Below are 14,729 nucleotides of genomic sequence, written 5' to 3' on the forward strand. Positions count from 1 at the left end.
GGAGTATATTTGCTCCGCTGGATAGCGACTTTTCCAGTGGATAAAGTTATCCGCTCTTTGAACGACTGGGGCCAGGATGATTCCATTCTCTTTCCTTTCCTTTAGGTAAATGTTGAGAGTTTACCAAAAATTTTAGTGAGCATTTTCTCTTAGAACAACGATAAAGTCCAAGAAAAGATTGCATTGTAGCTCGGGATTAAACTTTCGATGCCAAGTGGACGGGCAACAGGTAATCCCGAGCGGGCAAGATAGCTCCATCTTGCCCGCTCGGGTAGCAAATCACAGTACAGGATTTGACTCATCTTGCCCGTTCGCGGAGCTAGCCATATAATAAAATAAAGTATTGACAAGTCATATTTGTACACACTTATCATAAGTAGTTGATGTTAATAGAACCACCTTTTAAGTTTTTTCCTAAAGGACGCAAGAGATGAAGAGCCAGTAATCTCAGGAGAGAGAGAGTTAAAAAAATTTTGGACCTTGATAAAAAACAGAGAATTGCAGGATATTTGTTCTACATAATGGTAGACGAAAGGAGTTTGCGTGCCTTGTATTGTAATTATGAATTTGGTTGTTTGTTGTAGAAATGTTGTAAAAAAATTTCCGAGGGAGAATAGAATCTTTAAACGAGAACATAAACTGACCTTGGTGTTGAAAGGAGGAAACTAGATCTAAAAATTATAACTATGGATTTAGAAATTTTAATTGCTAGGCTCGATCAGATGAGACTTACAAGTTAAGTTTTCATTTAGGACTTACCCCAAGAAAGGCTGTTTCATTGACGTGTGCAATTTTTCTCTCAATTATAACATCGCTAAAGTTGGAAGAATGCTTTTCCTGCCGTGGTTGAAATTCCATAAAATTTGTCTTAGTTAAGTTCAGAAATAGTCTATTTGCACTAAACCAGTTTAACAGTTTAGGAAATCTGGATCTGTGTGCAAAATAAATAAATTTGTGTCGTCTGCAAATAAGAAAATGAAACAAGAAAAGAAAGACAGGAAACGACATAATCGAACCAAGTGTTTCGTCGGTTCAATATGTTTGCCTGGTTGTCTATAACTGTTAAATATTCAGAGCCGGAGAACACAGCTAATCTATTATGCCCGTTTATAATACAATTATAATCTTTAGGGCTAGAAAGTTCTCCTGATAACGGAGATAGTGGCCCAGTTGTCTCAGCACTTAACATTTTTCTGATGTTTGTCATAGTGAGACTGCAAACACAACAAAACAGGAAATACAAGGAACGTGCTCTACGAAACGTTTTCACGTTCGCAGTAAAAATGGTTGAACATTTCATAAGAATCCATGTACCAGATTTTTTATATTGTGGTTTATATAACTTCTTGTTTGGAAGGAAACTAAAAGAATGAAAAGACAGTTTTCAAATTTGTTTAATAATTCGTGATCCGCATACGTTTACCAAGTTTCCTCTCACCGTACCGGAACAATGAGTTATATAAACCGTAACCTGCGATCAGGCGTTCTTTAACGCACAGAATATTCTCTCAGTCATTCAAGCACAAAGTTTGGTATGTACAGAAACCGTCATCATGGCTAACGCTAAAGCGCTCTATGTTACCCTTGTCAGTTTCTATTGCTTCTTCTATGGTAAGTGTACCAATGCCGTTAAAATCATCTTTAACATGTAAGAATTATTATGCCGTTTTATTGTTACCGAAACTTTCTTTTCGGATCAGAAAAACGAATAAATGGTCTCAGGATTTTGCGATCGCTTCAACAAACCGGAAAGCAAACTAAAATAACTTACATCTAGTGCTAAGGTCGGCTGGTAGTTTAATTTATATCTGTACAATTCAACATTACTTTAGCTCGCCAATTACTTTCAAGAAACAAAAACTGCGCTTAATAAAAAAAGTAGATTAATGAGTCCAATACATCCGGCTCTCCTATAGCAACAGTTTCTTGATTCATGTGGACGCTAAATATATGAACTGAACTCATATATTTGAACTGCGGATGAACGAATTCATAACTATTAGAACTGAAAAATTACTTTACATAACTGAAATTCGGTCGCGCCTAGCATATGCTAACGTGGTATGTTCGCCTTTTACTAAAACAAACATTACCAACTTAGAACAAATCCAACAAAGGGCAAAGAGATTTATTTTTAGCAAGGATTTCTCTGTGCACGAGCGTCTTAGTAAATGAAATTTATTACCTTGCAATATCGTAGGGAAATTAATTAATTTTTAAAGTGTTTTAAGAATATATGCACTTTAAAGAGTTTGGATTATGTATCGTTTCGCTCTTGCGACAAGCCACTGAGAAACACTTGATGTCCCTTTCATTAGAACAGAAGGTTTAAACAAATCCTCTTTTGTTCGGGTTTGCAGCCAATAGAAAAAGGAACCTCGTAATATTAGGGAGTCACGCATCTTGTCAATCTCTTGTAAGGAATTGATTCCCTTCTATTATGATAAATTAATGCAATTTCTTATTGTAATTTAATTTGTCTTTGTCTATATGTAATTAGTTATTAGAGACAATGTATGATATATCAGGCGGTTTATTTCAAGGAATGAGCTCGAATTCTGTTTTTAGCTGACCTCAAAATCATTAGATTATCTCGTGAAATTTGATGTTATTTAGAATTTGATTAAATAAAAAAAAAAATTGAGACCTTACGCTTGCGAAAGAAAGTAAGAATAAATTCAGGAGAAATAAATCGTTTAAGCCTGAATTTTTTTTCTTGGTTTTCTTTTCGCAGTCATTAAGTTGCGTAGATCACTGCGATGGTCTCTCATTTATTAGTTCTCGTAGGTAGTTTTGAAAACACCAATTTCGACAACCTTTCAACATGAGACAATCCAACTACAAGCCGGCTGAGTACCCTTACATCATAGTTAGTCATTAATTATTCATAGTCGAGGGAACGTGAGCTATATCATGGTATTTCCATTCCAATATGCCTTTCTCATTCAGCTTTTTGTTGAAGTGTTTTTTCACACAGCATTTCGGTGCCATAACCGTACAAAATCTCACCCCCGTCAGTACAGGTCAATCATGTTGTTTCCTTTCATCGCGATGCTTTTATTTATAGTTTTCAGTGTACTGAAAACTAAGCACGTACTAACAACCACGTACTGATAATTTTCTAGTACTTAAAACTTTGACGTAAAGAGGGTTTTTGGAAAACGTCAGTATTGGCAAGCAAAGCCTTTATTGTTTACTCGCGAGTGCTCGTTGTCACGCTTAGCGTGCCATCTATAGCACTCTAAGCAAGTAATGAGACACGGAGTATAACGTAACATGAACCAAATTAAAATAAAAGTAAAAGTAAAGTAAAGTAAAGTAAATTTATTTATACACGGTTATATTTAAGGCTAGAAGCTTGTGTAATCAAACATAAAACATAAGCTAATGGTTAGAGAGGGGACTCGAGCCTGGTGCCTCCAGATTACCAGTTGGCGCCTCTAACCATTCGACCATTTGATGGTGCTGTCGCGACTCTTATTTCATAGTTATAAATATTCTCCAGTCCTTAATGAAAGCTGTTCTGGTCGGAATGCTGATTTAGTGAACTGCTCCAGCATACACCGCCATTTTGAATTCACCAGTCTATCTGCTATTGTGTCCAATTTCACGACAATCTACTTCAATCTATATGTCTTTTTTGTTTTCAGCAATTGTTTCACCGTATGAAAATAAAAGTAAGTTGTTAACTTTTTCGCCTGAATTACTTGCTGTATCAGTTCAGTTTATTTGTTTTCATTTGCACGGACCCAACCCCCCCCTCCCCCTTGGGGATACTAAAAAAAAAAATTAATACGGGGAGGTTCCACCCCGAGGGCCGACCCCTTACCCTTTTATATAACATTTTTGGCAGAAAAGGTATCCCTTTCGTATACCTTCTAGACAAATGGTACCCCTTCCGTATACCTACCATTGGAAAACTAATTAAAGGCCCTTTTAAATACCCAAATGACAGATTTCCCTACCCTTTCATATACCTGAAGCGTGAAAAAGATACCCCTTTCGGGCAGAGCCTCCCCGTATAGGCCATTATAGGGGGTACCCCCACGCGGTACTAGACTATGTCCTTATAGGTGCTTTTTATTATTATCTTATCTTATTGTTCCTTATCTCTTAGCTACAACGTTGCGCCAGTCAATAACGAAAGCAGCATGTTATCCCTGCAATTCCTTAATATAATATATATTTTCATTTCTTTCTTCCTACAAAGATTTTCCTACCTCTGACCAAGAGGCTAATCTCGCCTGCTTTAAAAAAAAAACATATTTATTTAGTGTGTTTTATATTATTCTCCAGCTGTAACTGCTGCACCAGCTTTAATAACAGTTAGCACGTTACTCTGAGCTGAACATTTTTCATAATAAGTATATATAATTTTCTTTAACCATTAACCATATTTGAGGTATTTGGGCTGCACTAGGGTTTTAATTTGTTTACTTTTTTCTTCTTCAGCTCCGACAGTTCCACCATCTGTGAACGAGAGTGAGTTGCTATTTGAAATGTTTGCTCTTACGACGATTTAAAATACAAAGATCGATGCGCCTCATTTCACTAAATTCACACCTTTCAAACCCTGAATTCCGATCTTCACCCCGTTTCGCACAAAGATCTGTAAGCGCTTGCAGTTTAAGAGCAAAGCACCCAAACCTACTTATTATTTTAGATTAAAGCTTGTAACATGGTTCATTTTATTTCTTTGCAGCTGCCACAATTGAACCATCTTTTAATAAAAGTAAGTTTTAGAAACCAATTTACATTGACCTTACAAGTTTCTTCTGTTTCATTATTCTCAGCGTAGACAATGTCAAACACATCCTTCCGTTTCTAAATAATTCCTTCTATTTATTCTCAGCAACAGTCGCCATGTACATTTATTAGGACCGTAATGAATAATAATAACAAAAACATACAATGCGCCGGTAGTAACAGTTTCAATAACTTTAAAAATCTTAATCACTAACAGTAATTCGAAAGAAATTATCCACAGATTATGAGGGAGTTGACTTTAAACGGCGGAAATACTCACTAAGCTTATATTTTGAAATTGCTTACTTCAATGAAGTGCTTCTTACTGCTGTTTTTTCTTTTTTTTTTGTTATAGCTTCGAACCTAGAAACATGTAACTTCTGTTTCGCGAATGCGGGTTCAGGTGATGATGTAGCAGCATGTAACAAAATGCAGAGAAGCCAAAAATGTTCCTTTCACCGGGTCCCCAACTTGGGTACAACCCACTGTTACACGGCTGCATTGAGATACAAGTATCTCAATGGATCAACGGTTAATCATACTGGTATTACACGAGGATGTGTCAACTGCACAGGTAGGAATGTTTGACTTGGAAATAAAATTTTTTAAGAAGAAATAAAAATTTTAAAAAATAAGGCTAGGGTGGTAGTTGTTGGGGATTAAACGTATAGAAACGCTGATTATAAAATTTGTTTCAATGTAACAATGGTTTTTTAATCGCTTGTTTTGCTTCAAACTTAGAAAAAATTGCTCCACAAAAAAGTATAATGATCTCTCGGGAACTCAGGCAAAATTCAGCACTTTTTGTCCGCAATAGATCTTTTCAATTGACAGCACATGTACAGCGTATGGGGAACACCATGATTTTGGCAATTAATCGCACAGAACTGGGTAATGAGTGTCCTTACCCATACCATGGACCCTCAAATCCGAACTATTACTGCCATCATATTTCGAGAAACATGTTTATTAACACTTAACTTACTTTTTGGTACAGACAAAGCAGAAGCCTGTGAAAAAATAATACGCGCCTTTAATGCATATGACAACTGGACCTTACTGGAATGCAAAATTGAGTGTTGCACTGGAAACGACTGTAACAATGGAAGTGTGACTATTAACTCCACAACAATAGCCTGTAAGTAGTCATGATTCAGGGCGGTATCTTGTAATCCGTGACTGCTTCCAGTTCTAGTTAAAGTTCAATTGAGCTCATTTCTTGAGATAATTTAGTGTTTTAATGTCACCTTTTTAAGCGTCACTTTGTACATCCAAAAAATAATGGTCCAGTTTTGTTAATAAGTAAAATTTTAATGCGCAGGAACTAGTATTGTTTATCTTTAGCTGCGGATGTCCAGGATGGAAATGGATTGCAAATTAAATTAAAAAAAAGAGTTGTTCTGTGTATATCGAAGTAAAACATTAAAAACTGATTCCTGATTTTCCTTCCTAAAAGAAATCACTTGATATAATTCCGATGCGCTTTTTTCTAATTTGTTAAAAAAAGATAGTTTATAAAACATTTGACTAAAGCATAGGAAAATCGTCGAGACAATGCTTTTAAGCGTAAACTAAAATCAGTGGCATTCAATTTGCAATTGCTTGATGTTTTGCGCTACCGTCCTTGTTTGTGTGAGGTACTCAATTTCTGTACAATAATCACTTGTACCTGGAAAGTAACATATTTGCTGAAAAAGCTGATTTCGCACAATGAGAATCACAGAGTTCCCTAAGTATCTTTTTTTTTAAATTTTCTACTTTGTTTCTTTAGCTACCACTCCTCAACCAACCGTTCACCAAAGTAAGTTGTTATTAAGCTGTCTGCTTTTGAATTGTTTTCATACTGTTGGTTGGTTGGTTGACATTTTATTGAAAATATGCTTTTCTTCCTTTTTTCAGCTACAACTCCTGGACCTGTTATGAACCATTGTAAGTATTTTATTTATATATCCTTATAGGATGAAATGTAATTTCTTTTTAAATATTTTCTGACACTAGACCACGGGAACAGACCACCCGGCAAAGTTTCATAGAAACAAACTAATTTAAGGCATGGTTCTGCAGTTGTTTCACTAAAAGCGTTATGGGGTGCACGTAGTCTATCTCCTAAGGCTTTACTCATGATCTTCGTAAAAATTTGGCAGACTTACAGGCTTGTAAATCTTGTTGTTTTTTTGACAAACAAGTAGCATTACACCGATAACTCAATAACATACCGTAAATAATAGCTTCATGATACACCCTATGTGCTATTTTGACCAATGCCATGGCAATCTATGTTGTTTTTTTTCTCAGCAACTGTTGCACCATTTTAAACTCTATCCTGAATTTCCTTGCTTTGTCAGTTCAGTTTACTAGTTTCATTTGCACGGTATTAGACTGTATCCTCATTTGCCTTATTTCTTATTATTGTATTGCATTATTCCTTATCTCTTAATTGGCTACAACCTTTTCGCCAGTTAGTAATAAAAGTGAGATTCAACCCCCGCATTCGAAAGAAATTTTCCATAATTTCAGAGAGAGTTGGCTGTAAATGGCACGTTAACTCACGACGCTGTTATTTGGAAGGTACTAACTTCGGTGAAGTGCTAATTAAAGTTGTTTGTTTTGTTACAGCTTCGAACCCAGCAACATGTAACTATTGTTTCGCGGATGCGGGTTCAGGTGATGATGTAGCGGCATGTAATAATATGCAGACGAGCCAAAAATGTTCCTTTAACCGATTCCCTAACTTGGGTACAACCCACTGTTACACGGCTGGAGGAGTATACAAGTATCTCAATGGATCAACGGTTAATCATACTGGTATTACACGAGGATGCATTAACTGCACAGGTAGGAATGTTTGACTTAAAAGTAACATTTATAAGAAAAAATATAAATTTTTAACAATAATGCTAGGGTGGTAGTTTTAGGGGATGAAACGTATCGAAAATTTGTCCCAGTGTAACAACGGTTTTTTCACAGTTCATTTCGTTCCAAACTTGGCCAAAATTGTTACACGAAGAGTATAATGATTCTTTCTGATCTTAGGCCTTAATCAGCACCTTTTGACGGAAATAGATCTTTCCCATTTACAGCACAGTGTATGGAGCCCTGGCCTCTTGGATTCGCCTATTAATCGCAGAGAACTGAGTAATGAGCGTGTCCACACCCATACCATGGACCCTCAAATACGAAATATTACTGCCATCATATTTCGAAAAACATGTTTATTAACACTTAACTTACTTTTTGGTACAGATAAAGCAGCAGCCTGTGCACAAATAACCCGTGCCTTCAATGCATATGACAACTGGACCTTACTGGACTGCAAAATTGAGTGTTGCACTGGAAACGACTGTAACAATGAAAGTGTGACTATTAACTCCACAACAATAGCCTGTAAGTAGTTATGACTCAGGGCGGTATCTTGTAATCCGTAAAGGTTTCAAATTCGTGTTAAAGCAGAGCTCAATTGAGCTCAGTTCTTGAGTTAATTTAGGATTTAATGTCACCTTTTTAAGCGTCACTTTGTACATCCAAAAAATAATGGTCCAGTTTTGTTGATAAGTACAATATTAGAGCACAGGAACTAGTATTGTTTACAGTGTACCTTTAGCTGCGGATGTCCAGGATGGAAATGGATTGCAAAGTAATTGTAAAAAAAGAGTTGTTCTGTTAGTTGTATATCGAAGGAAAACATTAAAAACTTTTTCTGTTCGTCTTTTTTTAATCTTTTAAAAGTCAGTTTATCAAACATTTCACCAAGGCTTATCAAAATCCGTGAGACAATGGCTCTTTAAGCGTAAACTAAAATTAGCGCCAATCAATTTGCGATTACTTGATGTTTTGTGCTACTGCCCTTGTTTGTGTGACGTACTCAATTTCTGAACAAAAATCAAATTCACCTGCAAAGTAACATTTGTTGAATAGGCCTTATCACGGTTTTCGACGCCATTTTGACGGGTAGGCAAACAGGCTTGAAATAACAGTGTTTGTATGGAAATCCGATGTCGAATAATTTTCACAAAACATCGCTTCTGAAAAATTCATGAATTGGAAACTTTTGGCACTAGGGACAGGATTTTAAGAACAAAATTGGAGGGATGTAGCTGTGACAGAAAGCGCCCCGTCGTGTTTTGAACTTTCCATGCATTTGTCTGTATTGCGAACCAGCCGTGAACTGCTGCTAAAAATAGTTCGCGGGAAAAAATACAGGGAAATGTATGGAAAGTTCAAAACACGACTGAACGCTTTTTGTCACAGCTACATCCATCCAATTTTGTTCTTAAAATCCTTTTCCTAGTGCCAAAAGTTTCCAATTCATGAATTTTTCAAAAGCGATGTTTTATGATAATTATTTGACATCGGATATCCATACAAACACTCTTATTTCAAGCCTGTTTGCCTACCCGTCAAAATGGCGTCGAAAACCGTTATAAGGCCTATTACAGAGTTCTCTAAATACCTTTTTTGAAAATTTTTATTTTGTTTCTTTAGTTACCACTCCTCAACCAACCGTTCGCCAAAGTAAGTTGTTATTAAGCTGTCTGCTTGATTGTTTCTATACTGTTGGTATGTTGACATTTTTTATTGAAAAACATATTTTTCTCCTTTTTTCAGCTACACCTCCTGGACCTGCAATGAACCATTGTAAGTCTTCTTTTATATTATTATAGAATCAAATGTGCTTTCTTGTTAAATATTTCCTGACACTAGACCACGGGAACAGACCACAGGGCAAATTATATAGAAAAAAAAGTGAATTAATGCATGGGTCTTCAGTTATTTCACGAAAAAGCGTTAGGGTTGCACGTGGTCTATCTCTCTTACTCATGATCTTCGTAAAAATTTGGCAGACTTACAGGTTTGTAAGTCTTGTTTTTTTGACAAACAAGGAGCATTACACTGATAACACAATAACATACCGTAAATAATAGCTTCATGATACACTTTATGTGCTATTTTTTTCCAATACCATGGTAATCTATGTTTTTTTTTTAGCAACTGTTGAACCATATGAAAATAAAAGTAAGTTGCTATAACCTTTATCATTAATTTCCTTGCTTTGTCAGTTCAGTTTACTGCATGGTCTCATTTGTACGGTACTAGACTATCCTCATTTCACTTATTTCTTATTATCCTATTGCGTTATTCCTTATCTCTTGGCTACAACCTTTTCGCCAGTTAATAACAAAAGTGAGTTTCAACCCCCGCATTTCGTTAATGATATATTTTTGTTTCTTTCTTAGTACAACCACTTTTGCTATCGCTGAACGAAGTGGAAAACAAATGTTTCGGCTCAACGTATCCGGCAGCAATTGAAGGCACATGTATTTTCAAAAACAAAAGGCTAATCTACCTGCCAAGAAAGATATATTTATTTCATTTGTTTATTATTCTCCAGCTGTAACTGCTGCACCAGCTTTAATAACAGTTAGCTGTTGTTCTGAGCTGGAAATGTTTTATAATACATGTAATTTGTTTACCATGTTTGAGGTGTTTAGGCTGCACTAAGATATTAAATTTGTTTTGTTTTTTTCTTCAGCTTCGACAGTTGCACCTTCTGTGAACGAGAGTGAGTTGCTATTTGAAATGCTTGCCCTTACTTTACTGATTATAAATACAAAGCCTGATCCATGCGCCTCATTTCAATTCACACCTTCAAACCCTGAATTCTGATCTTGATCACGTTACGCACAAAGATCTGTTAGCGCTCGAAGTTTTAGAGCAAAGCACCCAAGCCTACACATTATTTTCGATTAAAGCTTGTAACATGGTTCATTTTATTTCTTTCCAGCTGCCACAGTTGAACCATCTTTTAATGAAAGTAAGTTTTAGAAACTAATGTACATTCAACTTGTTTCTTCTGTTTCAGTATTCTCAGCCGTCACAATGTCAAAACATATCCTTCCGTTTGTAAATTATTCCTTCTATTTGTTTTTAGCATGCAGCGCAAAACTGAGCCGCCATATACATGCACATTCATTAGGACCGTAACGAAACAGTCTGACAAAAAATTGCAATATGCTGTGGTGACCATTTTAATAACTTCAGATATCTTAAAGACTGACGATAATTCGAAAGAAATTTTCCATAATTTAAGAGGGAGTTGGCTGTAAATGGCACGAAAACTCACGACGCTGTTATTTGGAAGGTACTAACTTCGGTGAAGTGCTAATTAAAGTTGTTTGTTTTGTTACAGCTTCGAACCCAGCCACATGTAACTATTGTTTCGCGGATGCGGGTTCAGGTGATGATGTAGCGGCATGTAATAATATGCAGACGAGCCAAAAATGTTCCTTTAACCGATTCCCCAACTTGGGTACAACCCACTGTTACACGGCTGCGGGAGTATACAAGTATCTCAATGGATCAACGGCTAATCATACTGGTATTACACGAGGATGCATTAACTGCACAGGTAGGAATGTTTGACTTGAAAGTAACATTTACAAGAAGAAATATAATTTTTTTAAAAATAATGCAAGGGTGGTAGTTGTAGGGGATGAAACGTATCGAAAAACACGTTTATTAACACTTAACTTACTTTTTGGTACAGATAAAGCAGCAGCCTGTGCACAAATAACCCGTGCCTTCAATGCATATGACAACTGGACCTTACTGGAATGCAAAATTGAGTGTTGCACTGGAAACGACTGTAACAATGAAAGTGTGACTATTAACTCCACAACAATAGCCTGTAAGTAGTCATGACTCAGGGTGGTATCTTGTAATCCCTGAATGCTTCCAGTTCGAGTTAAAGTTCAATTGAGCTCAGTTCTTGAAATAATTTAGTGTTTTAATGTCACATTTTTAAACGTCACTTTGTACAGCCCAAAAATTATGGTCCACTTTTGTTAGTAAGTGCAATATTAGTGCGTAGAAACTAGAATGTTTATCTTTTGCTGCGGATGTCCAAGATTGAAATGGATTGCAAATTAATTGTAAAAAAAAAAAAAACCAGTTGTTCTGTTAGTTGTACATCGAAGGAAAATATTAGAAACTGATTCTTGATTTTTCTTCCTAGGAGAAATGACTTGATATAATTTCTTTTGCTCATTTTTTTTTATCAAGCATTTGACCAAAGCATAGCAAAATCCACTCGAGAATGCCTCTTTAAGCGTAAACTAAAATCAGTGCCGATCAATTTGCGATTTGCGATTTCCAATCAGTTTCCTTGTTTGTGTGACGTACTCAATTTCTGAACAAAATCATTTTCACCTGCAAAGTATTTGAAGAATAAGCTGGTTACAGAGTTCTCTAAATATTTTTTTGCAAATTTTCTACTTTGTTTCTTTAGGCACCACTTCTCAACCAACCGTTCGCCAAAGTAAGTTGTTATTTACCTGTGTGTCTAACTGTTTGATATGTTTCCATATTGTTGGTATGTTGACATTTGTTATTGAAAAAAATTTTTTCTCCGTTTTTCAGCTACAACTCCTGGACCTGCAATGAACCATTGTAAGTCTGTTTTTTATATCCTTATAGGATGAAATGTGCTTTCTTGTTAAATATTTTCTGACACTAGACCACGGGAGCAGACCACTTGGCAAAGGTTCATAGAAATAAAATAAGTTAAGTCATGGGTCTTCAGTAATTTCACTAAAACTTGAATGAGTGAGTTAGTGAGTGTGCTGCTTTAACTGTAAACGACAGGAAGCTGGTACATTTTCCCTTATCTTGAATTCGTTTATCTTAACGGCCAATTTATGTTTTAGGATCGGAAGTATCACGTCTGTACTCTGTTTGGGTTATATTTGCATCCATTCACTTTCTAAATTAAAATAAAGTGTTTATTACAAAATTCTTTGTGTGGCTATTGGGCAAATTAATTGCAACTTTTGGCAGGGCCTCGTTCCAGCCCTAAAACTGAATGGGCCATCCTGCTTAAATAAAGATTTACTACTTGCCTTGGTTACGAATTACACTCAACACGATTGTAATTCGTGTGAAACTCTAGCCTAGTCGTTTAGCTTTGTTACAAATCGTTACCATTGTTTATAATTATCTCTTTCTAGCTACAACAGCAACACCAAGTGTAAGCGAAAGTAAGTTTTGGCATGCTACTTATGCCTCTCTATTATACTAGTTTTGGACAACAATCATAGTTTAGATGTATGTTTTCGTTCATTGATAAAGTCACGGAGTATCACTTCACCAGGCTTAATTAAAACATAACTTTGCATTTCTTACACAAATTTCACTCATCGACATACATATCCTTTAGGATGTTTGTACATGAACTTAGCTAATAGCAATTATTAAAAAATGAATCATTGTGTAATGCAATTCGAGGGATTTGATTGGCTTAGAGGCCATGGTATATGAGCCATTATACCATGGCCGAGAAATGACGATCATTAAATTGTCTTCTGGTTGTTCTTGCACAGCGAAATCTGTAAGATCTAGCAATATTTCTTGATTGTTTTTAATAAAACAATTATTCCACTTGCGCTTGTTGGATATGAGATGATTATAGCCAACTCGGCGCTACGCGCCTCGTTGGCTATCTATCATCTCATATCCAACGCGCGCTCGTGGAATAATTGTTAATTATTAAAAAATGAATCATTGTGTAATGCAATTCGAGGGATTTGATTGGCTTAGAGGCCATGGTATATGAGCCATTATACCATGGCCGAGAAATGACGATCATTAAATTGTCTTCTGGTTGTTCTTGCACAGCGAAATCTGTAAGATCTAGCAATATTTCTTGATTGTTTTTAATAAAACAATTATTCCACTTGCGCTTGTTGGATATGAGATGATTATAGCCAACTCGGCGCTACGCGCCTCGTTGGCTATCTATCATCTCATATCCAACGCGCGCTCGTGGAATAATTGTTAAATAGCAATTCGAAGCTTACCAAAGTTCGACTCTTGTTGGGAGAACTCGGATTTTCTTTTTAAACCGAGTAGGCTTGTTTCACTGACTGCAAAACTACATCTATCATTTATTCTCCAGGCTTAAAACATAACATCACACTTCTCTGGCAATCACAGTTTAAGGCCCATGTAAACGGTTTCAACATTTGCGCAACATTCGTTCAACAAAAGTTGAATGGATGTTGGGCATATGTTGGATGAACGGAGTGTTCAAACGGCTTCAGCGCAATTTAACATTTTCAAGAACAAAGGAAATGTTGAATCGATGTTGAATGAAAGTTTACACCAATTTAAATTTGATTCAAGACACTTTCAACAAGCTTTCAATATTTTTTTACGCTTTCAACAACGTTGAACGACTTGTTCAAACGCCCCGATATTTTGTTCAAAAACTGTGTTGAACGCATGTTGAAGCAAATGTTCAAACCGTTTAAACGGGCCTTTATTCTTCCAAACTTACCGATAAAATTATCTTTTTATTATTTTCTTGTAGCTTCAACTTCGGCACCATCTGTGAATGGAAGTGAGTTGTTGATCCACTTCTTTATCCTGTCTACATTTCTCATCTTGTTTACGTTTCATATTATAACCGTCATTTAGTCGCAATTCGCCGGGGCTCCTCAAAAACTGGAAAAAAAAAGTACAATGACCAAAATAAAAAAAATCACTTTACTTTGAGCGGTGAGAGTCCGAAAGGTCAGCTAGAGTGCAGATTCGAAATATACATGGAATATGACCTTTACGTAAAGCTAAGTAGGCTTTATTCAGGCACGCGCATAGACTGTTCTTTTGGATGTAACTATTTGCTTACTTCTATTCCAGCTCCAACTGCGGCACCATTTGTGAACAAAAGTGAGTTGATATATTTTCGACCATTCTGAATATGTTTCCTGTGTTGCAGTTATAAAGCGGATATTACACGGCAGCGCGAAGATTTGAATTTTATTTTCGAGTGGTAAAAACGATCTGAACGAGCGCAGCGAGTGAGTGAAAGATTGTTTTTGATACAAGAAAATAATATTCAATCATATCCTTAAGCCACCGCGTATATTTTACGTAATTTTCTTTTTATTATATAGAAAAATTTATCGCTTGCCATTTTCATCGATTGT

At 36.1% G+C, this 14,729-nt stretch overlaps 1 protein-coding gene across 6 annotated transcripts in view; it reads left to right on the forward strand.

The window, feature by feature from the left end:
- The first annotated feature begins 1,503 nt into the window (after positions 1-1,503).
- The window catches only part of LOC146484985 (mucin-like protein), a 37,075-nt gene continuing 23,849 nt past the window's right edge, over positions 1,504-14,729 (forward strand). The window contains exons 1-21 of one of the 6 annotated variants that reach the window (XM_085103865.1): positions 1,505-1,611; positions 3,651-3,677; positions 4,453-4,482; positions 4,703-4,732; positions 5,102-5,320; positions 5,744-5,884; positions 6,518-6,547; positions 6,646-6,675; positions 7,363-7,581; positions 7,990-8,130; positions 9,229-9,258; positions 9,352-9,381; positions 10,277-10,306; positions 10,529-10,558; positions 10,934-11,152; positions 11,291-11,431; positions 12,032-12,061; positions 12,163-12,192; positions 12,750-12,779; positions 14,111-14,140; positions 14,440-14,469. In XM_085103865.1, coding sequence (XP_084959991.1) covers positions 1,554-1,611; positions 3,651-3,677; positions 4,453-4,482; positions 4,703-4,732; positions 5,102-5,320; positions 5,744-5,884; positions 6,518-6,547; positions 6,646-6,675; positions 7,363-7,581; positions 7,990-8,130; positions 9,229-9,258; positions 9,352-9,381; positions 10,277-10,306; positions 10,529-10,558; positions 10,934-11,152; positions 11,291-11,431; positions 12,032-12,061; positions 12,163-12,192; positions 12,750-12,779; positions 14,111-14,140; positions 14,440-14,469 — 1,555 coding nt within the window. In that variant the 5' untranslated portion in view covers positions 1,505-1,553. Of the gene's footprint in view, positions 1,612-3,650; positions 3,678-4,452; positions 4,483-4,702; positions 4,733-5,101; positions 5,321-5,743; positions 5,885-6,517; positions 6,548-6,645; positions 6,676-7,362; positions 7,582-7,989; positions 8,131-9,228; positions 9,259-9,351; positions 9,382-9,741; positions 9,760-10,276; positions 10,307-10,528; positions 10,559-10,933; positions 11,153-11,290; positions 11,432-12,031; positions 12,062-12,162; positions 12,193-12,749; positions 12,780-14,110; positions 14,141-14,439; positions 14,470-14,729 lie in introns of those variants that run through there. The other 5 variants (XM_085103867.1, XM_085103866.1, XM_085103868.1 and 2 more) reach the window with 5 other exon arrangements.

Source organism: Pavona decussata, unplaced genomic scaffold (genome assembly GCF_977016875.1).
Source record: "Pavona decussata unplaced genomic scaffold, jaPavDecu1.1 SCAFFOLD_28, whole genome shotgun sequence".
Taxonomy (NCBI): domain Eukaryota; kingdom Metazoa; phylum Cnidaria; class Anthozoa; order Scleractinia; family Agariciidae; genus Pavona; species Pavona decussata.